The sequence below is a fragment of the Cydia splendana genome, chromosome 6, assembly GCF_910591565.1.
Source record: "Cydia splendana chromosome 6, ilCydSple1.2, whole genome shotgun sequence".
NCBI lineage: Eukaryota > Metazoa > Arthropoda > Insecta > Lepidoptera > Tortricidae > Cydia > Cydia splendana.
The window spans coordinates 12,367,032-12,393,912 of NC_085965.1; the positions used below are offsets into that span (position 1 = coordinate 12,367,032).

General features: G+C 37.5%; 1 protein-coding gene across 1 annotated transcript; it reads left to right on the top strand.

The window, feature by feature from the left end:
- Window positions 1-3,697: 3,697 nt before the first annotated feature.
- On the top strand, window positions 3,698-26,293 carry LOC134791698 (putative inorganic phosphate cotransporter). The gene is made up of 8 exons (XM_063762803.1): window positions 3,698-3,910; window positions 21,011-21,195; window positions 22,244-22,483; window positions 22,836-23,045; window positions 23,604-23,768; window positions 25,121-25,337; window positions 25,664-25,902; window positions 26,095-26,293. The coding sequence occupies exons 1-8, from the start codon at window positions 3,877-3,879 to the stop codon at window positions 26,275-26,277; spliced, it is 1,473 nt and encodes a 490-aa protein (XP_063618873.1). The 5' UTR covers window positions 3,698-3,876; the 3' UTR covers window positions 26,278-26,293.
- The last annotated feature ends 588 nt before the right edge of the window (window positions 26,294-26,881 follow it).

Sequence of the window (26,881 nt, forward strand, 5' to 3'; positions counted from 1 at the left end):
ATAATACACACAAAGCAGGGATGATAAAATGAATACCTTAAAACTTAACCACCACTCATCACTGATCATTTAAAATTCTTGTTATATGTAATACTGTTTTCTAAACAGCACTCCTTCATGTCGCATAAAATAAGTAGACCTTTGTTCGTATTTCTGCGAAATAAAATAATTTATACTCGTAAGATAGTAGCGTAACATAAATACTGAAAGACAACGCACAGCCTAAAATTGTCTATGCTATTGAAGTTAGGAAACATAGATTATAAAAATGTTGTAGAGCTTTACTAAAAAATGAAAATTCAACCCCGAAAGCAGATTAAAATGTGGTTGAAAGTTGTTTGTGTGTTGTGTGTTGAAAGTACAACTTCTACGCGGTCGCGTAATGTAGGTATCATCTGAAATTAAACCACAAAAATGAAAACAATGACGTAGAGACAATGGTATAATATGTTTAATGTTATTGATGTTGTGCAAAATAATACGCACTAGCTTATTTGCTTCTCTAAACAAACAAATTCTTATAGTTTTTTTTTATTGAATATTAAAAAGCAATCTTACTTTTTCTGAGAAATGTTTATGAGGACGGAGGAGGATTTAGTTCTACGTTTTGAATAAAGTTATTAATGGATTGCCTAGAACTTATAATTATGAAATTCGAAGTTTTGGAAAATTTTTAAAAATTGCAATGTATCACAAAGTTTATTTGCACTGAATCGCATCGCATATTAGGTACCTATTTACAAAAAATATTATTGACTAAAACGGGACTTAATCGCGTATGCGTAATACTAACGCGATTAAGTCCCGTTTTCGTAAATAATAATGAGTAAAAGTTGTGAAAGTTGAAATCAGTGTTTTATAAAAAATAACAATTACTAGGTGTAATACCAGCTCATTATATTTTATATTCACGAACTTTAGAGGTACCTACTTTTATATGTAGAAATTATTTTCTAAATATTTAAGATCAAGAACACGTCGTTTAACCATTTGTGTTCTTACAGGATCAGTGTTCTCTGAGACAATAACTAATGGGTCCTACTTAGATAGGGATTCATTTAAACAGATACTTGCAATTGTTATTCTTGTGCAAACAAAGGGTTGATGTTTAGAATGGTAAAACTTGTGCAATGTTAGTTATGTTAGTAAGGCAGGTTAAAAGTATCCGTAACCCGTAACGCATTTCATGACGTGTTCATTTAAATTAACGTTGATGACATCTTTTCTTTATATTAAAATCAATGAATGAACAGATTTTTAAGACATTTTGAAACATTAAACATTTTTTAATAAAGCTAATGGCTACATGGAAAAAAAATAAACTTAGTGTCACTACCTCACAACCAGCCGACTACGGATTCCCTAATTTTTAGGATTCCGTACCTCAAAAGGAAAAAACTGAATTCTTATGTGATCACTCGTGCATCTGGCTGTCCGTCTGTCACAGCCTATTTTCTCTGAAACTGAACCAATTAAGTTGAAATTTGGTACACATATGTAACTTATGTAAGTACCCGAAGACGGACATGTAATGTAAATAAATGAATTTTAAACATAGGGGGCACTTTTGGGGGTAAATGAGACAATTAAAAAAAATAGTTTTGCAAACTATATCGTGTTATACCTATATTAAATGAAAGAGCTCATTGTGAGAATCTCATTTTTTTTTTTTATAATTCTAAGATAAATAGTTTAGAAGTAATTTAAGAAAATAAGCAAAAATTTACCATTTGATTCCCCCCCTTTATCTCCGAAACTACTTAGGTCAAGAATTTTGAAAAAAAAATACACAAAATAGGTCTTTACCTACAGATGACAGGAAAACCTATTAGAAATGTGCAATCAAGCGTAAGTCGGACTTAATTACTTAGTTTTTGAACCGACCCCTGCGGATGTATTAAATACATTTCACTCACGTTTCACATAATAAAATAAATTGTTAAAAATTCTGTAATGTACGGAACCCTTGCAACGCATGTCCGACTTGCACTTGCCCGGTTTTTTATAGAATGATATTAATATAGAAATTTTAGCTAAAAGTATATTAATGACAAGAAAAGCCCCTATATTTTTTTTCCAAATTGTTTTCTCTGAAAGTGCAGTGAAAATGGAACATGAGCTTCTTCGTACTCATTTCGAACTGTAGTGATCGGTTGGGTCTAGACTCTAAACTTGACCTTTCGTGCTTGTTACGATTACGTAAGTGCGTTTATGTAATTAATGTAATTAGGATTATTTTGGCCGCTCCATTTAAACCGGAAACATTGCAATGTTAGACTAGACACGATTGATTAATGTGTTTATAACTGGCAAATGCAATTCAGTTTTAGGTATAGGAAATACGATTCAGCTACGAAATACGAAGATATGTTGTAGATGTATTTGATAAATATATTTTTGTGAAGCTATTAGAAAATGACAGATACTATGATGCGTTGTCTAATGCGCTACTATTGACTGTATCAGTACATTTTTCTTTTCTTTAGTCTTGTTTCAGGTACCTATTCTACAGGCTGATTTGTAATGCGAGGTATTCTTCATTCGAAGATAGATACTAGAATTAATTTGCAACAAATGCCTATTAACCGGGGAAGAAGAAGAAGAAACAGCAAAAAATATTCTCCTACACTGTAAGCAGGTAGAAGTATACAGGAGCCAATACCTAGGGACTCCGTGCACACTGAAGGAGGCAGTTAGCAACCTGAAGACACTGCTAGGTTTCATGGAGGAGCTGGGGTGGCTAGAGTAGTGCTACCTCGTCTTCACGCAAAATAGGCACAATCGTTGTCGACTTGCGGAAAATGCCCAGTATAACTAACTATTAACCGGGGGTCAACAATAAATGGTTGCCAACATGGTTTATTCGAAACAGTTGCTTAACGACGTTGCGATGACGATTTTGTCCCGAGCTCTTTGTGTAGATTATAAAACTAAGCTTTAAGACATTCATCACAAGTTCACAAAAATAATTACCAAGCAAGTTAGAAAGTTAGAAAAAACATCTAAAAGCTTAGCTCTTGCGCTCTTAGAAACCATTTATTCCTGACCCCCCGTTTATAGTCTTATTTCTTGCAAATTAACAATATAATACCCACAACCTATTAGATTCTTGAAGTAATACCTCGAATTACAAATCATACGAGTATTATGAGGTTAGGTACAAAACAGTTAGTGTAAATACGTAACTTTTATGGTTATCATTAGCGTACCTATTGTATACAACTATTAGAATAGGTAACCAAATATGAAGATAAAAAAACCCTGAGAATATTTGTATTCAATTACATTTAGTACATAGGTAGCTACCTATAGAGGTAGGTAGATTTATGTTGTTACCTAGTATCATATTATGTGGTATGGGATGATTGAAAAAAGATCAGTTCTAGTTTTCCCTCTGGATTGGAAGGTGGGGTCATGGGGTGAGATGGTAAAATAGGTAAAAATTGTTTTCGTAAAAATATTGTCCGCGCCAAATTTTGGTCAAATATCATACAGAAACCCCTCTGATCAGGTGATTGGGGTTCATGTTTTAATTCGGCTCGTCAATCATCCTCCATCTTCGCCGTGCTATATAGGGCCGGAACGTCTGCGCTCGCGCCTATTGCGAACAGAGCCGCACGCGCGTATGACGCCTCGCCTGAATGCCTACCACTCCCGCGCCGCGAACGCATAGAGCCTTACGTTCTAAATTTGAATATTTTTATTTTTTCGAATCGAACACAAATAACTTTAAACATATTTATAAATAAAACACTGAAGTGACTGTGGGTGTTATTCAAAATTTTAATGTTTTATTTTTATTTTTTGGTGATTGGACAGTGATGCGGACACAGACTTAGTGATTTAGTGCATCCCGTTTAGAATTGAACTATCACAATGTTGACCGGCTGGCAGTTACTTTTATCGAAATGTAAGTTTGAAAGTTTATTTTAAAAAACCAACCCAATTTTTCTTATTAAAGGGAATAAATTTAAAAATTTGTAGCACCTATCGCTCGCAGACGTATCTGCTTGTAAAATACAATACAACCCTGTACCATAATATCCAAATATAAAGAGTATTTTAGTATGGTTATAAATAAGTATTGAACATCCATAAAATATCTATAAAAATATTAGAATACAAGTCTACCGGACTAAGCTTTAATATGGACACCTGACGACTATTTTTTATTAGTATAGTTAATATCTAACCAAATATAATATTTATACATATTAATAAAGTCATTCACCAGAGAAAATTTACCCAAGCACTGCTATGCAGGGGGATACCTTTTCTCTGCAGCTGACTGTACGTGTACAGTCTATCTTAGCCATTCTACGAAAAATTGTCCTCACTTATTTTTTTTTCTTATGAGAATAAGTGTCCTAAAATTTCCATACATTTTTCGTTCTGTCATTTGTATCAGGAATGTAACGGAATGGAAAACTCAATTCGGTTAAGGATTGAAAGAGTTCGTGTAGAGTAGATATTTCTACTATACTCTACTCTTTCGATTATTTCATTTCGGTCAGTCTCATGTCAATATTTAGCATACATCGTAGGTCAATGAGAAAGTCGCTTGTTGATTAGTATCCATTACATTACGCCTTTTAACACCTACCTAGAGGTGTATTGGAGACATATGGGAATGATTTATATGAAAATACCTAATATTCCCAGCTGTGCCCGGCGCCGACAAATGGGAACACACTGACCTAGCTTAGCTCGGAAACTAAAGAGATATACACCCTCGTACATTCTTATAGTTCTTGAAGTTTTCAGTAGGTACCTAATTTATTAATTTTATGATATTTCAAGTGAAAGAAAAGGTCTTCTTTCTTATCGTGTGAAGGGATCATAATTAAATAGTATTTTGCCAATATCTTGCCACCTCTAACCCCCGGGGGGTAGCTCTTATGAGGTCTTCTGTAGTGCACATAGTTGGACACAGGGAACACTGCATCATATGTTGCGTTGTTTGAAGGTCGCCACATTCGCATCATCATCATCAGCCTACTCTCGTCCACTGCTGGACATAGGCCTCTTCTATTGCACGCCATTGAGCACGAATTGCGGCAACTCTGATCCAGCTCTTGCCAGCCGCCTTGCGAAGGTCATCGCTCCATCTAGTCTGAGGGCATCCTACGCTACGTTTGCCGATGCGCGGTCTCCACTCGAGAACTCGTCTACCCCAACGGTTATCGGTTCTACGGCTAATATGACCGCCCCACTGCCACTTCAGCTTGCTAATCCGGTGGGCTATGTCGACGACTTTAGTTCTCTGACGGATGACTTCATTTCGAATACGATCCCTCCGAGAGACTTCGAGCATAGCCCTTTCCATAGCTCGCTGAGCGACTTTGAATTGATGGACCAGTCCTACCGTGAGTGTCCACGTTTCGGCTCCGTATGTCATCACAGGTAGGACGCACTGATTGAAGACTTTTGTCTTCAGACTCTCTGGGATTGATGACGTGAAGACTCGACGCAGCTTCCCATATGCTGCCCAGCCCAGCTGTATCCTTCTATTCGACTCTTTCTCGAAGTTGTTCCTTCCTAACTGCAGTATTTGCCCGAGGTAGACGTATTCCTGAACAACCTCGAGAATAGCCCCTTGTACTGCAATAGGTCCCGGAGCAACACGTTCGTTGAACATAACTTTCGTTTTGTCCAAATTCATCCGGAGACCTATGCGTTGAGAAGAATCAGCTAGACCGGTCAGCATATGCCCTAAATCCTGCAACGTCTCAGCCATGATGACGATGTCGTCCGCAAATCGCAAGTGTGCACATTCGCATAGTGCATCACTTTGTCCCGGGTTGATTCCCCATTTCAGGAAGTTGTCTTTGGATCGGCCAACTCCCGATCTTAGTCTATTTAGAGACTTCCAGGTCACCCATTTTTCTCTTGCGCCAGGTGGTAAGCGCTCGTTAGGTGTTATGTTTAGCGAGTCTTCATTGAACTGCGATTTCCATGCTACAAGACGGGCCTCTTGTGGCGTTTGGTACTCGAGGGCTGGATTGGTAAAGAAAAGGTAGGGGTCGTGCCGTATAGTCAAAGAGCTGGCACAAGATAGGGAAAGCTGGAAGCATGCTGGAAGATACTCCATCGACAAGATAATAAATAAGAAGTTAATGATGATGTATTTGGAAGAACCCGGTTAGTAGCGATAAGACCACCTGTTGCTACCTTTTTATATTATTTTTTCTTTCATGGCGCATTTATTGGCTCTAGTATTTATCAATACGTACAACTACAAAGAAAAAAACATATACCTATCAGGCTATCAGCCAACCATACAAACATTTTGTGTCACTTTGATCAAATGACTGATTATGATTTTGACTTCGAAATGATTTTTCGAAGGATTATATGATTTATATGACATAATCGTGCCCGGTAAGAAATTTAATATAACCTAATATAGGTAACCTGTGTCGAAACGTCGGTAAATAAAGGTAATAAAATAAATTCTCGATAGACCCGTCTATAAATGTGAGTTAATATGAAGAAATTTAATACCCGTATTCTTTTTACTCCCATAATAAAGATAGACAGGATTGTTATGATTATGACTGGATACCGCTTCATCCACAATCTACGCCAAACAATAGAGTTATGGATTAAATGTGCAACTGCTAGCTGGATCAACTAAAACCGATGACAACGCTAGCCGTGGCAAGCATGTCAACTATCTTCGGACTATAATTATTCACACTATTTGACGGTCAACTGTAAAATAACGAATGTAATATGTGTCGCTTAGCTTCAAACTCGGGTAAATCCATTCGACCCTCTCAGCAAATATCTACCCTATTACCTTTTCTTAATACCAAAATCGCATAATCTGACAGATGGATTTACCTGAGTTCGAAGTTAAGCGACTCATATGTCCTTTATGGCGGTATCGCTGTCATAAACATTTGTTAATACAATACTAGATGTTAACTCTATCAGGCATATCATCATCATCATCATATCAGCCAGAGGACGTCCACTGCTGGACATAGGCCTCCCCCAAAGAGTGCCACAATGACCGGTCTTGCGCCACCCGCATCCAGCGGACTCCTGCGACCTTAACCAGGTCGTCAGTCCACCTATTATATCAGTATCAGGCGTATGATATGACGGAATCCCTTTTTAAAGCAAACACACATCACATGCAGTTCATAGTAGAGTCTGTTCGGAAAGATAAGAGTCGTGGAATGTATGGGGCCCAATACATTCCACGACTCTTCTCTTTCCGCACAGACTCTATATATGAATATTGGATGAAATTTTATTTTGTGCCCATATTTTCTTATGTATGCTGGTAGAATTGACTTTTAAATGATGATTTTGGATGATAAATATTTAATAACATTCATTTGGATTTGATTTGGTTTGATTTTGTTTGACATTTTACAATTAATATTTGCTTCGGGTTGGTGTGGTGAAAAATTTTGTGTTTCGTTCTTTGAAACGCTCAAGATTCCATTTTTCTAACCACTCACTACGCTCGTGGTTCAATTTTGGAATCTTTCGCTTGCTCGGGTATCAATATTAGCACGAGCGGTTAAACAACAACTTTGCCCCCTTGTAAAACAAATAACTATTTTTTTCAAATAGTTAGTAACCGGAACACTATAAGTTAATCATCAGTAGTATTAGTAGACATTAGTAGTAGTTAGTTACTGGTTCTTGCCAATACCGTACTACCGTATACCTACTCATAGATAGGAATTCATTCAAGCTTCGTCATTGCTACAAGCTGTCATAATAAAACTTTGTTCCAAACATTACCGTTAGATGTCAGATTTATTATACAAGTAGGTACCTATCTCCATTAGTACTAAATAATCTAAAAAACATAGATTAAGAATAAATCATAAGTAGGATACGAAATTAGGTAAGTAAGTACATAGGGATTCGGATTGGTGATAATGGCCGACCACTTTTCACACAATATTTGCTAAGTTACGAACCATAAAAAAAAACCGCCCAAGTGCGAGTCGGACTCACGCACGAAGGGTTCCGTACCATTACGCAAAAAAATTCAGGTTTGTTGTATGGGAGCCCCCCTAGGGAGCCCCGCTTGGATATTTATTTTATTTTGTGTTTTTAGTATTTGTTGTTATAGCGGCAACATAAATACATCATCTGTAAAAATTTCAACTGTCTAGCTATCACGGTTCATGAGTTATAGCCTGGTGACAGACAGACGGACGGACGGACAGACGGAGAGCGGAGTCTTAGCAATAGGGTCCCGTTTTTACCCTTTGGGTACGGAACCCTAAAAACAACGTACAATTGCACTCTAGATCGCTTAATTGCAATTATCTACACGCTGAGATGCATCGCCGAGATGAATCATACGTTGGTAATTAACAACTTTTGACAGGTGTCAATGTCATCACTAAGCGAAGATAGGAGTCACGTTGTAGGAGACAGTGTGAGGAGACACGTGACTAATTGTATAGGAATTAAAAGAGTAATGGCGACTACGTCAGAAGTAAACTGGATTAATAAATCAATAAAGTGAAATCGTTTATTTATTGATCATCATCAGTATAACAATATACACCGTGATTCAGAGGCACATGAAACATTTATTACCATCCATTCCTGAGACGACGAGGAGGAGACAGCTTGATATTATTTGTTTAGAAGTTTTTAGTAAGTATTATTCTTTACTCTGAACGACCAGACATAAATAGACTAACTACAGACAACGAGGCAGTATTACGTGAAAAAAAATATTATTTTTGTATTTAATAAAAAGTCACTAGTGAACGGTTATTTCTAAAGTAAAGGTAGTCAGCAATTGAGTTGAAGGAATAGCAGATTTTACATAAAGTTAAAAAAAGAAAGCACTTGAAAACTTCGGTTTTAAAATGATTCTGGAATTATGTACTAGACATACTAGTTCACAGGATCGCAGGAAATGCATGGTCTAAAAGCTACAATAGACATTTGTTGCATTGTGAGCATTGTGACAGGCATCAGCTCTTCAGAATCAAGGTTGTGCATGACACACGACATGGCATCTGATTAGCCATTATGTAAAAATTGTACAAGTCTGGGCACTGGGATAATGTATTTGATTCCTGGAAATGTAAATTTGATCTTAACGAACTTAAACTATATACGGTATAATGTGCGAAATTACAACGTATGTCTGCATAACGATTTCAGAGTGTATTCAGTAACTACGATTTAATTAAATCTGATCTCAGAGTGTTATGCTCAAACACATCTCAAACACTGATGGTGATTTGGCTCTGGCTCTACCTACGTGAAGGTACTTATAAGCTCAACTAGATCGATTGCGAGCATGCAACTAATTTGGCTACTAACCAATGGGGTTGGCCAGGGGCGTATTTTGAAATTTGGCGCCCCGGGCCAATACGTTTTGCCGCCCCAGAAGTCAAGGAAGAAAAACAAAATGCAATCCGGCATGCCGCCCCTGGGGGTTGGCATATGCCGCCCCTGGAGGTTGGCGCCCCGGGCCATGGCCCGGATGGCCCTAGGGTAAATACGCCCCTGGGGTTGGCCGGTCGAAGCTTTTTACAGATGGCGACACCACGCGCCAGTATAAGTTTCCCTGTTAATAGTGTTAAATTTTGTTTTATTTTTTTAGAATTGTCCCGGCGGTGTTCTCCCGGTTGCCAAAATATAAGGCAAATCCCATAGAACAAATTAAAACTAGAAATAGGAAAAACCTATGCTGGAGCCATTTGTAAAGTCCTTTAATAACCACTAAATAATCCTTTAATCCCGATTAAATCAAGACTTGGGACTACTACTGTCATGGTTTTGTAAATAAGGTCCAAGAAAGGTATAAGTAGGTATTTCGATTAGATAAGTAGGTACTACTTTGGTTAGGCACATTTCAATAAAAACTGTATAAACCTACTTACATACAAAAATTAAATTAAGGACCTATAGAGACAAACGATAGGCGGTCTTATCGCTAAATGAGATTTCTTCAATTTAGTACTTCAATTGTACAGTTTTATTTTAATTTTATATTTTTCAATTCCAGAGGTCGAGGGCTAAGCTTGTATTAAAGAGTTAAAAATGTACTACTTAGAATTTTAATTATTTACCATTGATTTCATCAAGTGTGAAATGAGTTGACACGGTCAGCGGATACCAATTTGTTAATCGATTACAAAAATAAGGTTAGATAGAGACACCGCTCTACTATAAAGTGTGACAGTCAGTTTATCGACAATGACTTTACATATTTACATCTTTGAAATCCCAGCCAATCAACTTTTGTATTTTGTTTTTTATGATCATTGTGTGTTTTTATCAACTCAACCGTATTGACACGACTCGTTGACTTGTCACTACGTAAATCAAATTGATGTAGACTATTGCAGGCAAATTCATTCTGTAATTAAATAGGAATACTAACAAGCAAGTCAGGCATATTACCTCAGTAATTGCGGGGAACACTAAGCTGTTTAGATATTTAGTGGAACCGCAATAACGATCTAGATGCGAGTTACCTCAGTTATTACTTATTACGAACACTAGGAGCTGATTTATCGAGTACGGAGAAAGGGGTCCAGCCAGCCTGCCGGCTCTGTCATTAGGCGAGCGGTGTTGCTGTGATTCATTTTCTGGGGGCGTATTCGACTCCTCAAGTAACAGGAGTGAATATATGCCGCTTCAAATCTCTTGTCCCTAACAATCGGAAACACTACAATACAATACAATACAATACAATACAATACAATACAATACCATTTATTTCTCTCATATAAGCTTACAGTAGTTTACCAATTCGCTTACACGGTAAAATAGAACATATGACACATTAACAAATTATAAATTCAAAGAAGTAAAACTCAAATACAGTGAAAATAAAACAAATAGAAATATAGAGCAGAAAGGAAAACAAATACAAATAGCGGCATAGCCTTAAACAAAGGTAAAACTTTAATATTAACTATCAAGTTAGGTATGGTTTATTTATAGCTAATCGACTTATTTATAGTATAGGTACTATTTATACTGTTTTATTTGTATTGAACTCTAACAAAATGTTGGTGGTGGGAAAAAAGTTCCCAGTAGTTACCACTGGTAACAACTTGGTGGTAACTAGTGGGAATAACCCACAAAACATAACATGCACATTTACGCTGTCGTTTTATCTCCTTTGCGATCTGGTCTAGCGAGTGATGCTTACTTTTTTATCAAAATACTAAATAGCTAATGGAGGAATACAGATACAAATACGTAGCTATAGCCTACTTGCCGGCAAGCCCCCAGTTCTTGTATGACTGGTTTTCTGTTGCTGTTGCCTCTGTTGCTAATGAAGTTCCGTTTGATTTAAGTATTAATTAGATACTCCTGTCGCGTATTGTGTGTGCTAATTAATCCTTAGAATCTATGTTTCTTTTTAACTTTTAGTTATAAGTAGTCGTAAAGAATAAAAATGGAAAGTATTTTATGGTGAATTATTTCTTCTTTTGGGGATACGTGAAAGATATGCTATACAAAAAGCGATACGAGAACGTGGGCGAGTTGCAAACAGAATTGTGCCATATCACATCGAGTGTTCACCATAAAATGATAAGAAAATCAACAGGCAGCGGACTCATTAAAAGATTGGCGATTTTCGTAAGACAAGAGGGATCACATTTTGAGCATTTAATTAATTAATTTACAAAAAAATACCCACTTAATTGACTACGACATCGACAGTTTCATGTATGTTTTTAATTTGATTAAAATGATTAATTTCACGTTGTTCCTTTCTTTTAAAATACAATGTTACTTAAGCAGAGTTATTATTTTTTAGCTATTCTTTCGATTGGCATCATAAAAGTAGGGTGATTTTTTTTTGACATTTAAGTCGGTTCGATTCCCAGACGAAGCAAGTAATTTTTAGAAAATCTATAAATGCAGAATTACTAACTTTTAAAAATAACATAAAGTCTTCTTTGAGCAAAATACACTATCTACGATATTTAAGGTACTTCCCCTTCATGTCCCATAAGTTTGGGACACCCTGTATAAGTACTTACGACTACATTAAGTCCATCCAGTAAAATGGCGCATGTCCATCAGAATTCAGATTCTTACGCGCCATTTTGGTACGGTAAGATCGTGCGCTTGCCAGCCAGCCTGTCTGCCGAAGGCAACTGCTCCAGGTCTGCCATTGGCCCACCAGTCTCATACGATACCTGCACAGTAAATACTTTATTATCAGTAGGTACTTATCTACTTTAACTAGGAATGTTAGCTAAGTTATAAATATTTAACGGCATACGCATTCCATTACTCATTACTACATGACTTATTCTGAACCTGAGAATTCTTGAATACTTCAGGATTTTTCCAATTAGAATAAGGTGCAGCGGGACAATTTCGACTGAAGGGTAATTTCACTAATCGAAATATTTTCCATGTTTTATATTATTAAGTAGAGTCACACACAACACATCTTTTTCGCTATCTGATGAACATATATGGCCCTCTAGTTAATAATGTAAAACATGGAAGATATTTCGATTAGTTGAAATTATCCCGCAGTCGAAATTGTCCCGCTGCACCTTAATTAGGTAACATGTAGTAAATGATAATAAAAAACTAGTCTCTGTGACCTGTAGACCTTGCGAACCCATATAACTCCGCCATTTTGAAACCATAAACAGTATCGACACAAAAATTCCAACCAATTATCTCAACCGAAGATAAGACAAACAACCGAAAAGACAGGAAATTTTGCCCAAGTGCCTGGATAGGTTGATAAATGTGTGCAACTTATTCAAAAAGTATATACTTATACTTACATTATACGTTAGTAAATTAATGATAATGCATACAGTGTATTAGTTACAACCAAAATTACAATATCAGGACATTCAACTCCATGACTAAGCGGTCCATTATTCAGGGTCCTACATACATAGACCTAGACTCTAGAGGAAAGTTGAGTAATGGTTGCTTAAAACAAATTCAATTAGCCAGTTACTGATTTATGTTTCTACACTGTACCTAGGTATACCGCCGGAATGCATCGGCCGGTTCAATAGAAATCTGCGATCTGCGAGTACGCGGTAAAAACCACTACTACTAACGAGTTTCTCAATTCCAATGCCAATTTTAGTAGCCGACTCGACAGGAACGTGCCGTCTTATGGTCCTGGTTTTTGCGCGGTGGAGTAATACTAATGATGTGCGCAAGTTGAATTTCTGTTGATGTAAATTTAATGTGTGACAAGAATTTCACTCCTTTTATTTGAAAACATTGAAAACTTACATGCCATAGAGATATCAATGATATCATATCATCATTATTAAGCAACATTTAGATAAAAATATAGCACAACCAAGGACACAAAAACGCAAAATAAGAAGAAAAAATATTTATAAATCAACAGATATCCACAATAAACAGACAAACTACCTAATGAAATAAAATTGGTAACGTGTTGTTTGTTGGTATGACTAAATAGTTTTCAAACCATTCCAAAGATAATGTAGGGTAGGTATGCAAACTGTCTTGTTTCTGAAAACTAGATGGACAAATAAACTGTGGAAATTGACGTACAACCTAAAATCTTTGTTTTTAAGTTGTTTAATAAATTCATTTATACCTATAAGTAAACATGTATTTTAATGAAATGACGTTAGAACCTTTTTTTGTCCATCAGTATTCTGTTCAGGCAATCGGAAATAATAAAATTGTCTTTGTATGTCGATGACGTGCGCAGCATTACGATTGTCTAAAATAGTCTAAATATTTAATGGTCTGGTGATGCCGTTAAACGTACATATTCCGGGTTTTTCCTGATGCAAAGGCTGTCCATCGCAATCCAACGCGGCAACGCAGCGAGTGTGATGGGCACCTTTTCGTTGGGGGCAACCCGGGCGGGTTTTAGTAGGTAGTTATTTTTTACATATTTAGTTTGTATTGACACTGTTTTGACATAATATACCTACCTACAACACACAATAAAAATAAAGAGCTAAAAACATGACGTGAAAACCAAATATTACTTACGTACTAAAAACAGGATCCAATTTCTAATATAAATAATCAGCAAAGCTTTTTCAGTCCTTAGATCCATGTATAATCCGAAAAAGTATTATGAGTAACTTGCGAGACTTTGTGCAGACTTTTTTCTACAATTCCTGAAAGACTAATATACAACCCAATTCTATCTATAATGTATAACGAAACTTATAAAAAACGCTGTTTATAAAAAAAAATGTTAGGGTACCTACCTACTATTTTAGACTAATGGACGTAGTAATAATGAGGCATAGAATATTACTCAAGCTTAGCATGCGTACATAGTTTCTACAGCATTAAATATAAACACACTAAGCAAAACAAAATCACTGAATGCAATATTTTGTGTAACAAACTGTAAAAGAAATGCTTATTTTGGAAGTTTGTATTTTTACAACCATATCCATAAAGGGGTCCACTGATTACCAGTTCGCCGGACGATACCAGCATGTCGGTTTTCAAAATTTGACAGCTCCTAACAACTGACAGGCTGATATCGTCCGGCGAACTGGTAATCTGTGGGCCCCTTAGAGAAGACAAAGACTATAGGAGAACAGAATCTCTAAAACACGCTGCGTTGGAAAGTGCATGTCAGAGTTACGTATCGTTTATTCAAGTCAGGTGGAGAGGCGATTAACAATTAGTGTGTCAATAGAAACACCGAGTTAACACCGATAATTACTTAAGTGTTGTTGAAGCGACAACCGCGGATATCGTAGAGAGAACTTTTCTAAATGGACTTAATGGACGGACGTTAAGTAGGTTTTAAACCGTTGCATTATATTATTACATGTACCTGACACCATTGTGTTACCACAATGACCCATATTGTACATATGGTTACATGTATGATTTTTTTTCTTTTTGTTTACACCGGCATTGAGTATTTAATTAACACATTAAAATTTCCAACTTGATTAGTTAAAAGTTACATTTTGTACGGCAAGGTAGCAGAAAAAAGTTTGCTCCCATACTTATATCAGGGACACACCAATTTCCCATACAAAAATCAGGGACACGAAATCAGTGTTCTAAAAGTTTATTTACCCATGAACCTATTGTACCTAGTATTCGTATTTTGCAATGTGTAGGTATAGGAGATCCGTGTTCTATAAGAAAAATTTTTAACACTGGTATTATCAATAAATGCCTGTATTACCAATTACTGCAAACATTTTATACTTACAACATTATTTATTATTGATAAACTACCTAGTAGTTTATTAACTATAAGCACGCGACGGCAATTTTCAGTCCTATTTTCCTTTTGTAATTTAAGAGATATGATGAACTTGACATTCATTCATTATTCCTATTGTACCTAATACATTCATTCCATCAATTAACAATTGGATAGGTAGGTATATCGTTTAAAAAATGTTTTGGATCTGAAAGTATGGTTCAAATAGGTACCTCGGCAATTTTATTTTCATCTAACTGTAACGGTTTCCTTTCCAAAGGATTTTTTAGATAATTGAGATCGCAAAGGTATATTCCCCATCATAAATAACCCTTACTCAATGGAGTGGTGAAAATATAAGTTGTGTTCTGAAATGTGCGGACACGTTGTCCGAGGTTGTAAGGAACACACAGAAGGAAAACATTAAGAAGAAATCAGTCAAATAATCAACTGCTAACCTCTTTCTTTATAAAAATCTGCAGATTTAGGGCCAGTTGCACCAACCACAATTAACAGACTGATCAACGTCAAGCAGCAGAGAACTATTAAACTTTCTATAGGTACAATAAAATTTAGCGAACGCTAAAACGGTGAACGGTGACAGACGGTTCGGTGCAACCGACCCTTAATGACGTCAAGTCAACTGGCTATCCGAACCAAACTCGTCGTCTCCTATGAAAATCTAGTTCCGTCCAGATGCTCCAGTCATTGTTAAACCCTTCACGGTTCGCTTCACAGAGGAATGACAACAATTACACATACGCCCTTTGATTCCACGTATCCGTGGTCATTGTTCGAGGATCAGTGTGATTAGTCGCGTCTCGGCTGCACTTACACGTTGACACGGTGGCGTGTAAATAGGCTTCTGAAAAAAACACGTGTCAACCATTGTCAACACAATATTAGTCGTAAATTGAGTTATTATCTTCGTATGTCGTGAATTAAACAGTATTTGCAATTGATTGTACTGTGATTTAAGTGGAATGTAGACATTATAAAACTTGATTGCAGAGACGAGTGTTTTATTTTTGCATTCATTTCAAAAATAATCTTAATTTAACTTTAATAGGGTACACTCAAATATTGTACCAGGCAAAAATTATTACATTAAAACACCATCTTTTTGTATTTTTTCTTATGCAATTTTTTTAAGGAACACGATTCTGATAACCGTTTGTTACGGTTTTGACACGACCGTGACCATCGTCTTGGTGAATAGTGCGCGTCTGACGCACAGCTTTCATTGCATACAAAGTGACGATGAGATATTTTTAAATTTATATATCTGGCCCATTAAAGGGTTCAACGCTTTCTTGTAAAAACGAGATTTGATGCTACAGAAGGAAAAATGTGGCATAGATCTTCATGTAGTAAAACATTTACCTAAAGCAATCCTAAATACAATACTATCTATATTAATTAATTGGCTCAATTACAAGCTATACTTGGTCGATGTTTATCTAAGCTGATTATATCTCAATGTATAGTTAATACACTACATACCGGATGAGCAAATGCTAACGGATCGGACGAGATCCTCGTATATAAGACCGATATGTTTATAAGTGCAAACTATACGGCCTTTTCAGTCACTAGAGTCTAGACCATAACACAATAATTTTAACCGATTATCAAAAACGAGTTTCTATTTAGGCATAGGTACAGTCAGCTGCAGTGCAGAAGAAAATGTACTCCCTGCATAGAATTTTCTATGCAAAGGTGCTAAGCGAATAGTGTTGCTGACTGTACATATATTCAAACAATTACAACTACCGTTCTTTCTTCAAGAATTAACATATTGTGCTATCATACGGGGAGTTAGGTTACAAAATAAATGTTTAAGTGGTGGGATAAAATGGGTGACTTTCCATTTCAATTTACCGATACGCATAAGTATGGCAAGCATATAACCTATAGAAACGTTTAGAACGTTATCATTCTTATTTATTATTTATTGCCAGTAACTCATCAATGTCATCATCATCATCATGGCATAGGCATCACTTGATAGGTAGGTACATGTCAAACTAAAGTCTGTCTTTGCGCCAGAGTGCTTTAACCGTCACGGATTCCCTGATGTGTGCACACTTGACCAAATGTTTGCTGAATGCATTCTTGCTTGAGTCACTACAAAGCATGATAAGGGCATGACACAAATATTTCATCGTGTAAAACTAGTTTAACGTCATACGGAAGTCATTTATACAGATAATGCAAGTTTTGTTTAAGACGAGGATTTAAATATCAAAAGTCATTGGATTGGAAGGATTAAATGCAAATCTATTAAAACCTCAAGTATAATTAACGTTCAAACGAATGGTAATAAGGAATAGATAAATTGACTGCAGTCAGAGACATGATTATGTACATTTTACAACAGGAAGACGTAACGTGGAAGTCTTATTTGAAGGTTATTACAATTTCGATCTAAATGCTCATACAATCACTTAATTACGTTTATAATGTTACTTATTTGATTAGGTATTTCGTAGTTAAACTAATGATACCTAGTTTTTGTCAGGTTCTGCAGTAGCTTTCTAGTAATTATCTATGCTGCTTATTACAAGAATTGCGAAATAGTAAAACTACGTACAGTAACACAAGGTCTTTTAGAGTATTGTTTCGATTTGTCGCTTAACGGCTTTAAAACGGTAATTTTCGTTATAGAAGGTAGTAATGTTGCAATATTTTACCAAGGTCTTCGAATTAGCCAATAGCTATCATAAAAAGTATCCTTGAGCCAGTAAACACTAGGTTATTCCTAAATAGGTGCATACTAGGTTAATGTAAGTCAAGTCTCAACGGGCAACGAGACTTTAATTTGTTTCAAATTGCCTACTAGGAATGTTTTTACGAATCCGACAATATTACATTATTTAAAAAAATCTGTAAAATCTGCTTTTACCAATAAAGAGCTGTATTCTGTATTTACCAACGTTTACAGTTTGTCTAGGTCAACTACTTATTACATTCTCTAGTAGGTGGGCATTTTTATTTAACTTGTACTTTAAAGCGCGACTTAGTCGTGTTTCAGTAACGTCTAACCGTTACATTCCTGACAAAATGTATGGGATTTGAAATTGACCGTCAGTTTTGTAACGATTGCTAACCGGCCGTTAAAGGGGCCCACTGGTTAACAGTCCGCCGGACGGTATCGGCCTGTCAGTTAGAACAAAACAAAACTCTTAATAAGTGGGCCCCTTTAAAGGTGCACAGTTAAGTGAAAATGCCCAGGTAGGTCAATAGGTAGGTACTGTACATTATGAAATACTAGTATGGATAGGGGCAAGTCGACACATGCTTGATGCAATGTATTTGCAAAGGACATCAAAAAAAGTCGTTAGTCTTAGTTTACGAAGGACACATTTTTAACGATTAAATTATGTTTTAAACAATTTTTTAAGTTGCAGGCACCTATAGTCCGACAAGAAATTCTAGAAAATTATTGAGGGCGCCACTTCCTACGTAACTGTCGCATTTTTGACGTACAGTCAACGGTAAAAATATGGGTGTACAAATCATTTCAAAAATATGTCCCATAACTCTTATGTCAGTGAATTAAGAACTATGGGACATATTTTTGAGTAAGTTGTGTACACCCATATTTTTACCGTTGACTGTACAATGCTTAAACATGGCAACAATTTAGTATGGCATTTTTTTAGTTACATTTTATTTAATCTACTAATCTACTAACCTCATCTAATCTTTCATCTACTTACTTAGCGACATCGAATAGTTCGAAATGAGGGTAAACACGCAAAGGAAAACGCAGATGGCGCTGCAATCGTTTAAAAACCTAACGTGTCATTCAAAGAAACACAATAGTTATTTGTTTTACAAGGGGGCAAACTTGTTGTTTAACCGCTCGTGCTAATATTGATACCCGAGCAAGCGAAAGATTTCAAAATTGAACCACGAGCCTAGCGAGTGGTTCAAAAATGGAATCTTGAGCGTTGCGAGGGTTTCAAAGCACGAGCGTTAAACAAAATTTGCCCCCGAGTGAAACACAAATTTTTCACCACACCAACCCGAAGCAAATATTAAATGTAAAATATCAAACAAAATCAAACCAAATCAAATTCAAATGAATGTTATTAAATATTTATCATCCAAAATCATCATTTAAAAGTCAATTCTACCAGCAAACATAAGAAAACAACTCAAAATTTGCATTTGATTACTTTGCCTCACATGTGAATTATTACTGATAGCAAAGTGCAACTTTGCTATCCGTTTTTGAAGTGCAAAGTAAGCCTTTCCGAGCCGGTGTGGTGAAAATACTGATGTGCCTAAGGAAACTTTCCAAAATTGTGAAATGTTTCGGAAATTTAACGTAGGAAAAATTCGGAAAATTTCTTACATTTTTGTATGAGGGTTTAAACTTTCCTATTTTAAATTTAAATTTCCCATATTTCCTAGTGAAAGTTTCATGAAATATCCCAGAATTTATAGAATTATATGGAAACTTTCCGCAACTTGCACATCAGTAGGTGAAAATCATGTTAGACTTCTGTCATTTTTGTTTCCAGTTGTTTCCGGTTAAACACTCAAAGATACCTATACGTATCTTTGAGTGTTTAACCTCATTCCGAACTAGTGGCATAGGTAGTTGAGGTAGTTCGGAATTTCGACTTAAGTTGATGTCTTTCATGCGGGCTCACGTACTTACAGTACCCGGCGATAAATATTGCACATCGGAATTTCGGCTTCGTAGACCGTTGTCACGTTCTCTCTCGCTGTCTCTTTCTGAAGACCTCTCTCTTCTTCCTCGCGTTGTCCCGGCATTTTGCCACGGCTCATGGGAGCCTGGGGTCCGCTTGGCAACTAATCCCAAGATTTGGCGTAGGCACTAGTTTTTACGAAAGCGACTGCCATCTGACCTTCCAACCCAGAGGGTAAACTAGGCCTTATTGGGATTAGTCCGGTTTCCTCACGATGTTTTCCTTCACCGAAAAGCGACTGGTAAATATCAAATGATATTTCGTACATAAGTTCCGAAAAACTCATTGGTACGAGCCGGGGTTTGAACCCGCGACCTCCGGATTGAAAGTCTCACGCTCTTACCGCTAGGCCACCAGCGCTTTTTCTCGCGTCTCTTTCTGAAGACCGATGTGCAATATTTATCGCTGGGTAACTGTAGGTACCCCACATTGTTTAAACGTAGTGACATTTCTAAAATAGAGATTACAAAAAGTCCCGTCGTTAGAAAATCAAAGCGAAAGTACTATGAAAATACCCCAAAACAGCATAAGCTCACCCCATCTTAATATTAGAGTTAATTCACTCGGAATTTATTTGAGAACGGGAGAGGAAAACCGAGAAAAGGTGGATGGACTGTGTGAGAGATGATATGAAAAGAACGCGAGTGAATGATGAGATGACGGGCGAGAGAGAGGTATGATATTGAAGAAAGACATGCTGCGCCGACCCCAAATGAATGGGATAAGGGCAAGCGAATGATGATTTGAAAACGTGTACCTATAGTGACGTCACAGTCAACTCCCCTACTTTTTATATTTCTATCCGATTTATTAAATAGAAATTGTGGTTAAAAATAACTGATATCTATGTTTTTCTAATAATTATCTGGTGTTTCATTTATGATTTCGTACACAGTGTGAAATAATTTATTTTAAGTAGAGGAAAGTAACCACCCAATTTAGTAGGTGCTCATTTAGTAGGTCTCTTTTAGTTCTTAACGCCATTATTTTCAAACGTTCGGTTCGTTCTGTAAACTCCCGATTAATCTAAAACACGGCATGTTTGTTGTGTTACAATTAAATGCCATTAACTTAGAAAATAAGTCAGTTTATCACAAAACTTTGTTTTCAGTTTTCTTCGTACCGCAACGATGGGTGATGGCAGTGATGGGTTTCCTGGCGGTGGCCAACGCGTACACCATGCGGGTGTGTCTCAACATTGCCATTACGCAAATGGTGCGACGGAAGGCCGCATCCACCGGCTACAATGAGGGTTCGTGCCCGGCTGAGATCGAGGAAACCACGGCCGATCCTAATGTAAGTATGTGGCAAGGTTTTTAGTCTGTAACCAGTGTAACCACCATTCGGGTATGCCTCAGCGTCGCCGTAACAGATGCAGATGCTTTGGTGGGCAATTCCGCCGACTTTGATGATGGTTTTTACCGAGGAAGAGGTTAAGAAATCCACGCCGGACTTTAATACGAATAGATGGTAGGATAGGAATTGTAATCGGTGAATTTCGTACTTACGAACCGCGGTGACCACGGGTGATCCTACTTAATACGTAGGTAAGTTAGTATTAATATTACAATCTCTAATCCAATAAGCGGTGACGGTTACCTGTATAAATCCACGGGTAATGTTCGATCTAATGTGCTGGCTTACCCTGGAAAATCAAGATCGGTAGGTAGTAAAAAGATGCAATGCGCTGATAAGATCAAATCCTACCACCATTTATACTACTTACTAACTAGAAAATTTTCGAATAACTTGTCCACTAAATTAGGTTAGACACTTAATTATTTACCTAACTACAAATGCCTACTTACCTATTAGTTGTGTCATTGTTGATTGAGCTGTGGGCGTCTGTGAAATTGAGACATATCACAATACGGTCATCGATTATTAATTACTTTTATATTCGATACCTACCTATTAAAATATATCTTCACATATTAAATAGGTTAATAGTTCCGTAACTCTAATTACTATCGTGTCATAATGTCATAGTGTGATGTGTATTGTGTGGGTGTAGCCAGGACTGCGAATGTAAAACCATGATGATGTTGATGAGTCCCTAAAAACTTTTCCAGGACTTAAGATTAGAATAGTTTTTAATAAATAATAACACAAGAAATACAGTTAAGTACAAGTAATATAATAACAATTTGTAGGCGTCCGTTGGTAATTGAGAAATTACCGGAATATGTACTTACACCGCCGCGTTAACAACCTGATATTTTTTTCAAGATATAAATAAAACAAGACCGAAGTGATCCCATAAGTGTTCCGTGAACAAAGTTTTGTACGGAACACTAAAAAATACCAAAGAACATTTAAATATCATTTGTGTTTATCTTTCCAGGATTTATCTGGTTTCGACTGGAACGAAGAAACCCAAGGAATAATACTCAGCGCGTTCTACTACGGGTACATAGTGACGCACTTGCCTGGAGGCATGCTGGCCGAGAGGTTCGGCGGCAAATACTCGCTTGGTTTCGGGGTGCTAAGCACGGCCGTGTTCACCTTGCTGACGCCGTGGGCGGTCAGCATGGGGGGCGCCACTGGACTTATTGTGCTGAGGGTTCTGGAAGGACTGGGAGAGGTAAGTTTTTTTTTTGTATTAGTGCTCACTTGCGTGCTTTGAGCACTGTAATCTTCACGTAGCTAATACTATTGAGTATTGAGTCGAAGGTGCTCGAAGGAAAGGTGAACACAACTAATCTAATGTACAAACAACCGAAGCGTGCACCAGAACTAAAAAAAGAAAGTGACCACGGCAATACTGCCATAACATCCTACCATACGTTTCCCTAAAGGTTGGTTTTAGATTAAGTTTATGACCCTCGATACCTACCATTGCCTGATCATTGCCGGAGAAATAAGAATTCCTACGAACATATTGAACATAGATCATAATACGTCTTGGATTATAATAAAACCTTTGATCGTTTCAGGGTACCACATTCCCAGCATTAAACGCCATGCTGGCTCGCTGGGCCCCCATCACCGAGCGGGGCCGGATGGGCTCACTAGTGTTCGGAGGAGCGCAGATCGGAAACATCGCCGGCACTTACCTTTCCGGGCTCATCATGAAGGAGACTGGCGACTGGCAGTCGGTGTTCTACCTCTTCGGTGCTGTTAGCATACTGTGGTTTATTCTATGGGTAAGAAGAAACCACGTACTAGCACTGCTAAGAAATATGTACGGAAACGTGAGAAATACAATGGGCAAGAAAATTATGAGGTGCACTAGATACCTCTTGTTAACCTGCACCTCCCAGACTCCTTATGTAACAGCAGATTGCTAGGTATCATACCGAGAAAGGTGTATTGTATAAGGTGTATGTATAAGATAGGTAGGTACAGTCGGCATCAGATATATCGCCTCTACCGCCTTGACTAGAGGCGTGTTCAGATATTTGTGTGCGCCTTGGCTGTTCCGATATACTTATCTGATAGCGACTGTACATAATGTTTGCTATTTGATGAATAAAATTTAAGTATAGGTACTTGTTATAAAAAATAAATTTCTTGTAAAACTCTCACGTGTCTCGAATTGACAAATTTTCGCCCTACTCTAAATCACCTTGGTGTTGCGTTGACATATAGTTTTACTATCAATTCATATGGGCCCACCACCACACTAATACCTACTGTACGGACATGAAGTACTATCATAACAATAAAAGCGAAGTGAAGTTATGAATTCGATTTTTTAACAGTCGGTGCTCTGTTACAACGACCCCGAGTCCCACCCCTTCATTTCCGACAAGGAGAAGAAATATCTGGAGGAGGCACTGGGCAGCCACCGAAACAGTCAACCTTCGTCCATCCCGTGGAAGGCCATCTTCATGTCTGTGCCGTTGTGGGCCCTTGTGTGTGCCCAGGTGAGTTAATAAACAGGTCCAACTACTTAGCAAATAATTATTGATTTACCTCTTCATGCTCTTTACCTCCTATTTATCTTAACTAGTGGCATCTTAGAGTAGGTAAGTATTAGTAGTCTCGATTAATTGCTGTTATACAACACATTAACACTTGACCAAATAGATAAGTACTTCCATGAGTTAATTTAATTTCGACATTAAACTTTTATAGTTCCTGGTAGGCTATTAATTACACCAATATGTAATGTTCGAGTACCTATACTACCTATTTATTATACCGGTAAAATTATCTTGGGGGCTATTCATAAATTACGCCATTTCAAATTAGGGGGGGGGGGGGGGTCTGGACATCAGATGATGGTAGCATGACGTAGGAGGAAACGGGGTCATGATTTTAGGGGGGGGGGGGGTCCAAAATCGTCAAAAAACGATGATGTAATTTATGGACAGCCCCTTACCTATCATTATGAAAATTTACGGTGAAGGAAAGTAACATTTATCACGATAAGGAAGCAACACACATTTGCATAGCTGCTACATGACGGTCCATAGAATTATTCCAATAGAAGTTGATATATTACTATAACTATAATAGGTACATTACCTATCTAATTATATTTATTAGAGTGACATCGGAAGTTCCTTTTCTCAAAAATGGACGGCAAAGTCGATTTTGCCGTTTAAAAAATAGGTCGCGAAGCGCGTAGTTTATGGTCAGTCAAAAATTAAAAAGTTAAAAACATTGCAGTCTCGATTTTGGGACTGCAATGTTGCATACAAATTCCATTATTTGTCGAGTTCCAAACTTTTTAAAAGTTGAAATGGCCATATCAAATGAAGGCACAGGCCCATTAAACAGCCAAACAGATGATTAGTACCGCGACTATTTAGCTGTCTCAAATAGGTTGGCGTATTTTCGGCAGAAAAATACACTTCTATTTTTTATTAAAAAAATAAAAAGGCGGCATAGCTCATTTTTTCAATTGTTTCTACTTTTTTCTGTGAAAATTTATACGTAAGAACGTTGCTTTTGTAAAATATTTGTATGATATTTATATTTCTTGCACCATTTTTGAGAAAAGCACTATATATGACTCGGCTGGAAGGCTACTTGATGGCTTCGGATTCAATTAAACGGACTCCCAAGGTCGTCCGTTTAAAACGAATCCTCAGCCTGCAAGTAGCTACTTCCGAGCCTCGACAATAATGTACTATTTCTTCCCGTAAACTCGGCTACTTCGGCATTTCCATCTATACCACCACAGGCACCACATAAAATGGAGCGATAATAATCATGATGTCATCAAACTTACATGAAAGTCCGCTCCTCAGACGTCCTTACCACGTTTCAGATCGGCCATGACTACGGCTACTTCACGATGGTGACGGACCTGCCAAAATATATGACCGGAGTGCTAAAGTTCGACATCCACCGCACTGGGACGCTGGCGGCACTCCCGTACGCAGTCATGTGGATATGTTCCATCGTGTTCGGCTGGATGTGCGACAAGATCGTCAAGCACAACTGGATGACGGTTACTAATGCCAGGAAAACGTTTACAACGATAGGTGAGAACTCTTCAATTATCAAAGATGAAGTTTTCGAACCGATACTGGCTCTTCAGGCAATGCAATCATATTTTATGTTAACTGTAGACGACACCCAGAAGAATAGGTAATATGTATGAATTATCATCAATTATCTATGAATGTAGAAGAAAGGTCATCGTCGTCGTGAGATGTTCCTGTATCTCAGGGCCAATTGTTAATGCAACAGTGAACTACAGCGGATTCTGACTTTTTTGTCACATGCGTGCTGTTCTTTCTCAATATACATTTTTCTAAAACAATCCTTAATGTTATACCCGTATTAATCGATGACTGTTAATTTTCAGCGTCAGTAGGCCCAGGAATCTGCATGATCCTGGCCTCATACTCCGGCTGCGACACGACGACCGTGGTGATCTTGTTTACCGCCTCCATGGCCCTTATGGGGGCCTTCTACCCCGGCATGAAGGTCAACGCGCTGGACCTGAGCTCCAACTACGCGGGCACCATTATGGCCATCGTGAACGGCATCGGGGCGATCACAGGCATCATTGCTCCGTACTTAGTGGGGCTGCTGACGCCTGATGTGAGTAGTGTCAAAATAAAATTGAAATTACCGTCTCGTCGCGGACGTGATATTGCAGTCAAAATCTTAATAAACTTCTATAAACTTCTTGATTACCATGAAATATTTATACTTTAGGCTCAGAGAGCTCTACACATTGAAATTGAAGCACAATCACCGATTGCCACCACTATAAAATACTTTTTTTTTCAGAGCACCTTAGTGCAATGGCGCCTCGTATTCTGGATAACCCTCGCCGTGTTCATCGTGACGAACCTGGTGTTCGTGGCGTGGGCCTCCGGCGACGAGCAGTGGTGGAACATCACCGCCCAGGACCCTCGGAAGCAGCAGGAGGCCGAGATGACGCGATCCGTCAACGCGGAGATCAAATTGTAACTATTAGGATGCACGAATACGAGAGAATTATCTGTATGTGTATTACCTAGTAATACACTAATAACTGGATTAGACATCAACGTCAAAAATTTACCGCTTGGCACCTACCCGTTGCCGGCTGTTGATAAAAATGTGAAAGAGTATAATTTCAATTGTCATCGAAAAAAGCGGCGGACAGTTAAAGTATCGTGCAGAGACAAAATAGTGACGTAATGTAGCTAAAAATGGTGCAAAAAATAAAATAATGAAAATTAATGGAGAACATGAGCCGATATTAAAATGTCAGTGAATTACTTTTCTAGGTAACCGACATTCGAACTGGGCCCTTGGGACTTGGGAGTTATTGAATGTGTATGTTAAGAGAACTAATGTATGTACCTATAGACTTAGAGCGTTTTTACGTGTAGTATTTAAATACATATTTAAATGAAATTTTATATAGGTGTTTTTATATGAATTGACAATGTCGAGGCTTTAGCTAAAGCAGCTTCTTGGAGAGAAAATTGACAAACTTGTGGACATTAAAAACAAAAACAAATCAGCGGATTATGTGATTGCACATTATACTTATGTTGTCCACTTGGTTAATTATTGCTACCTAGCT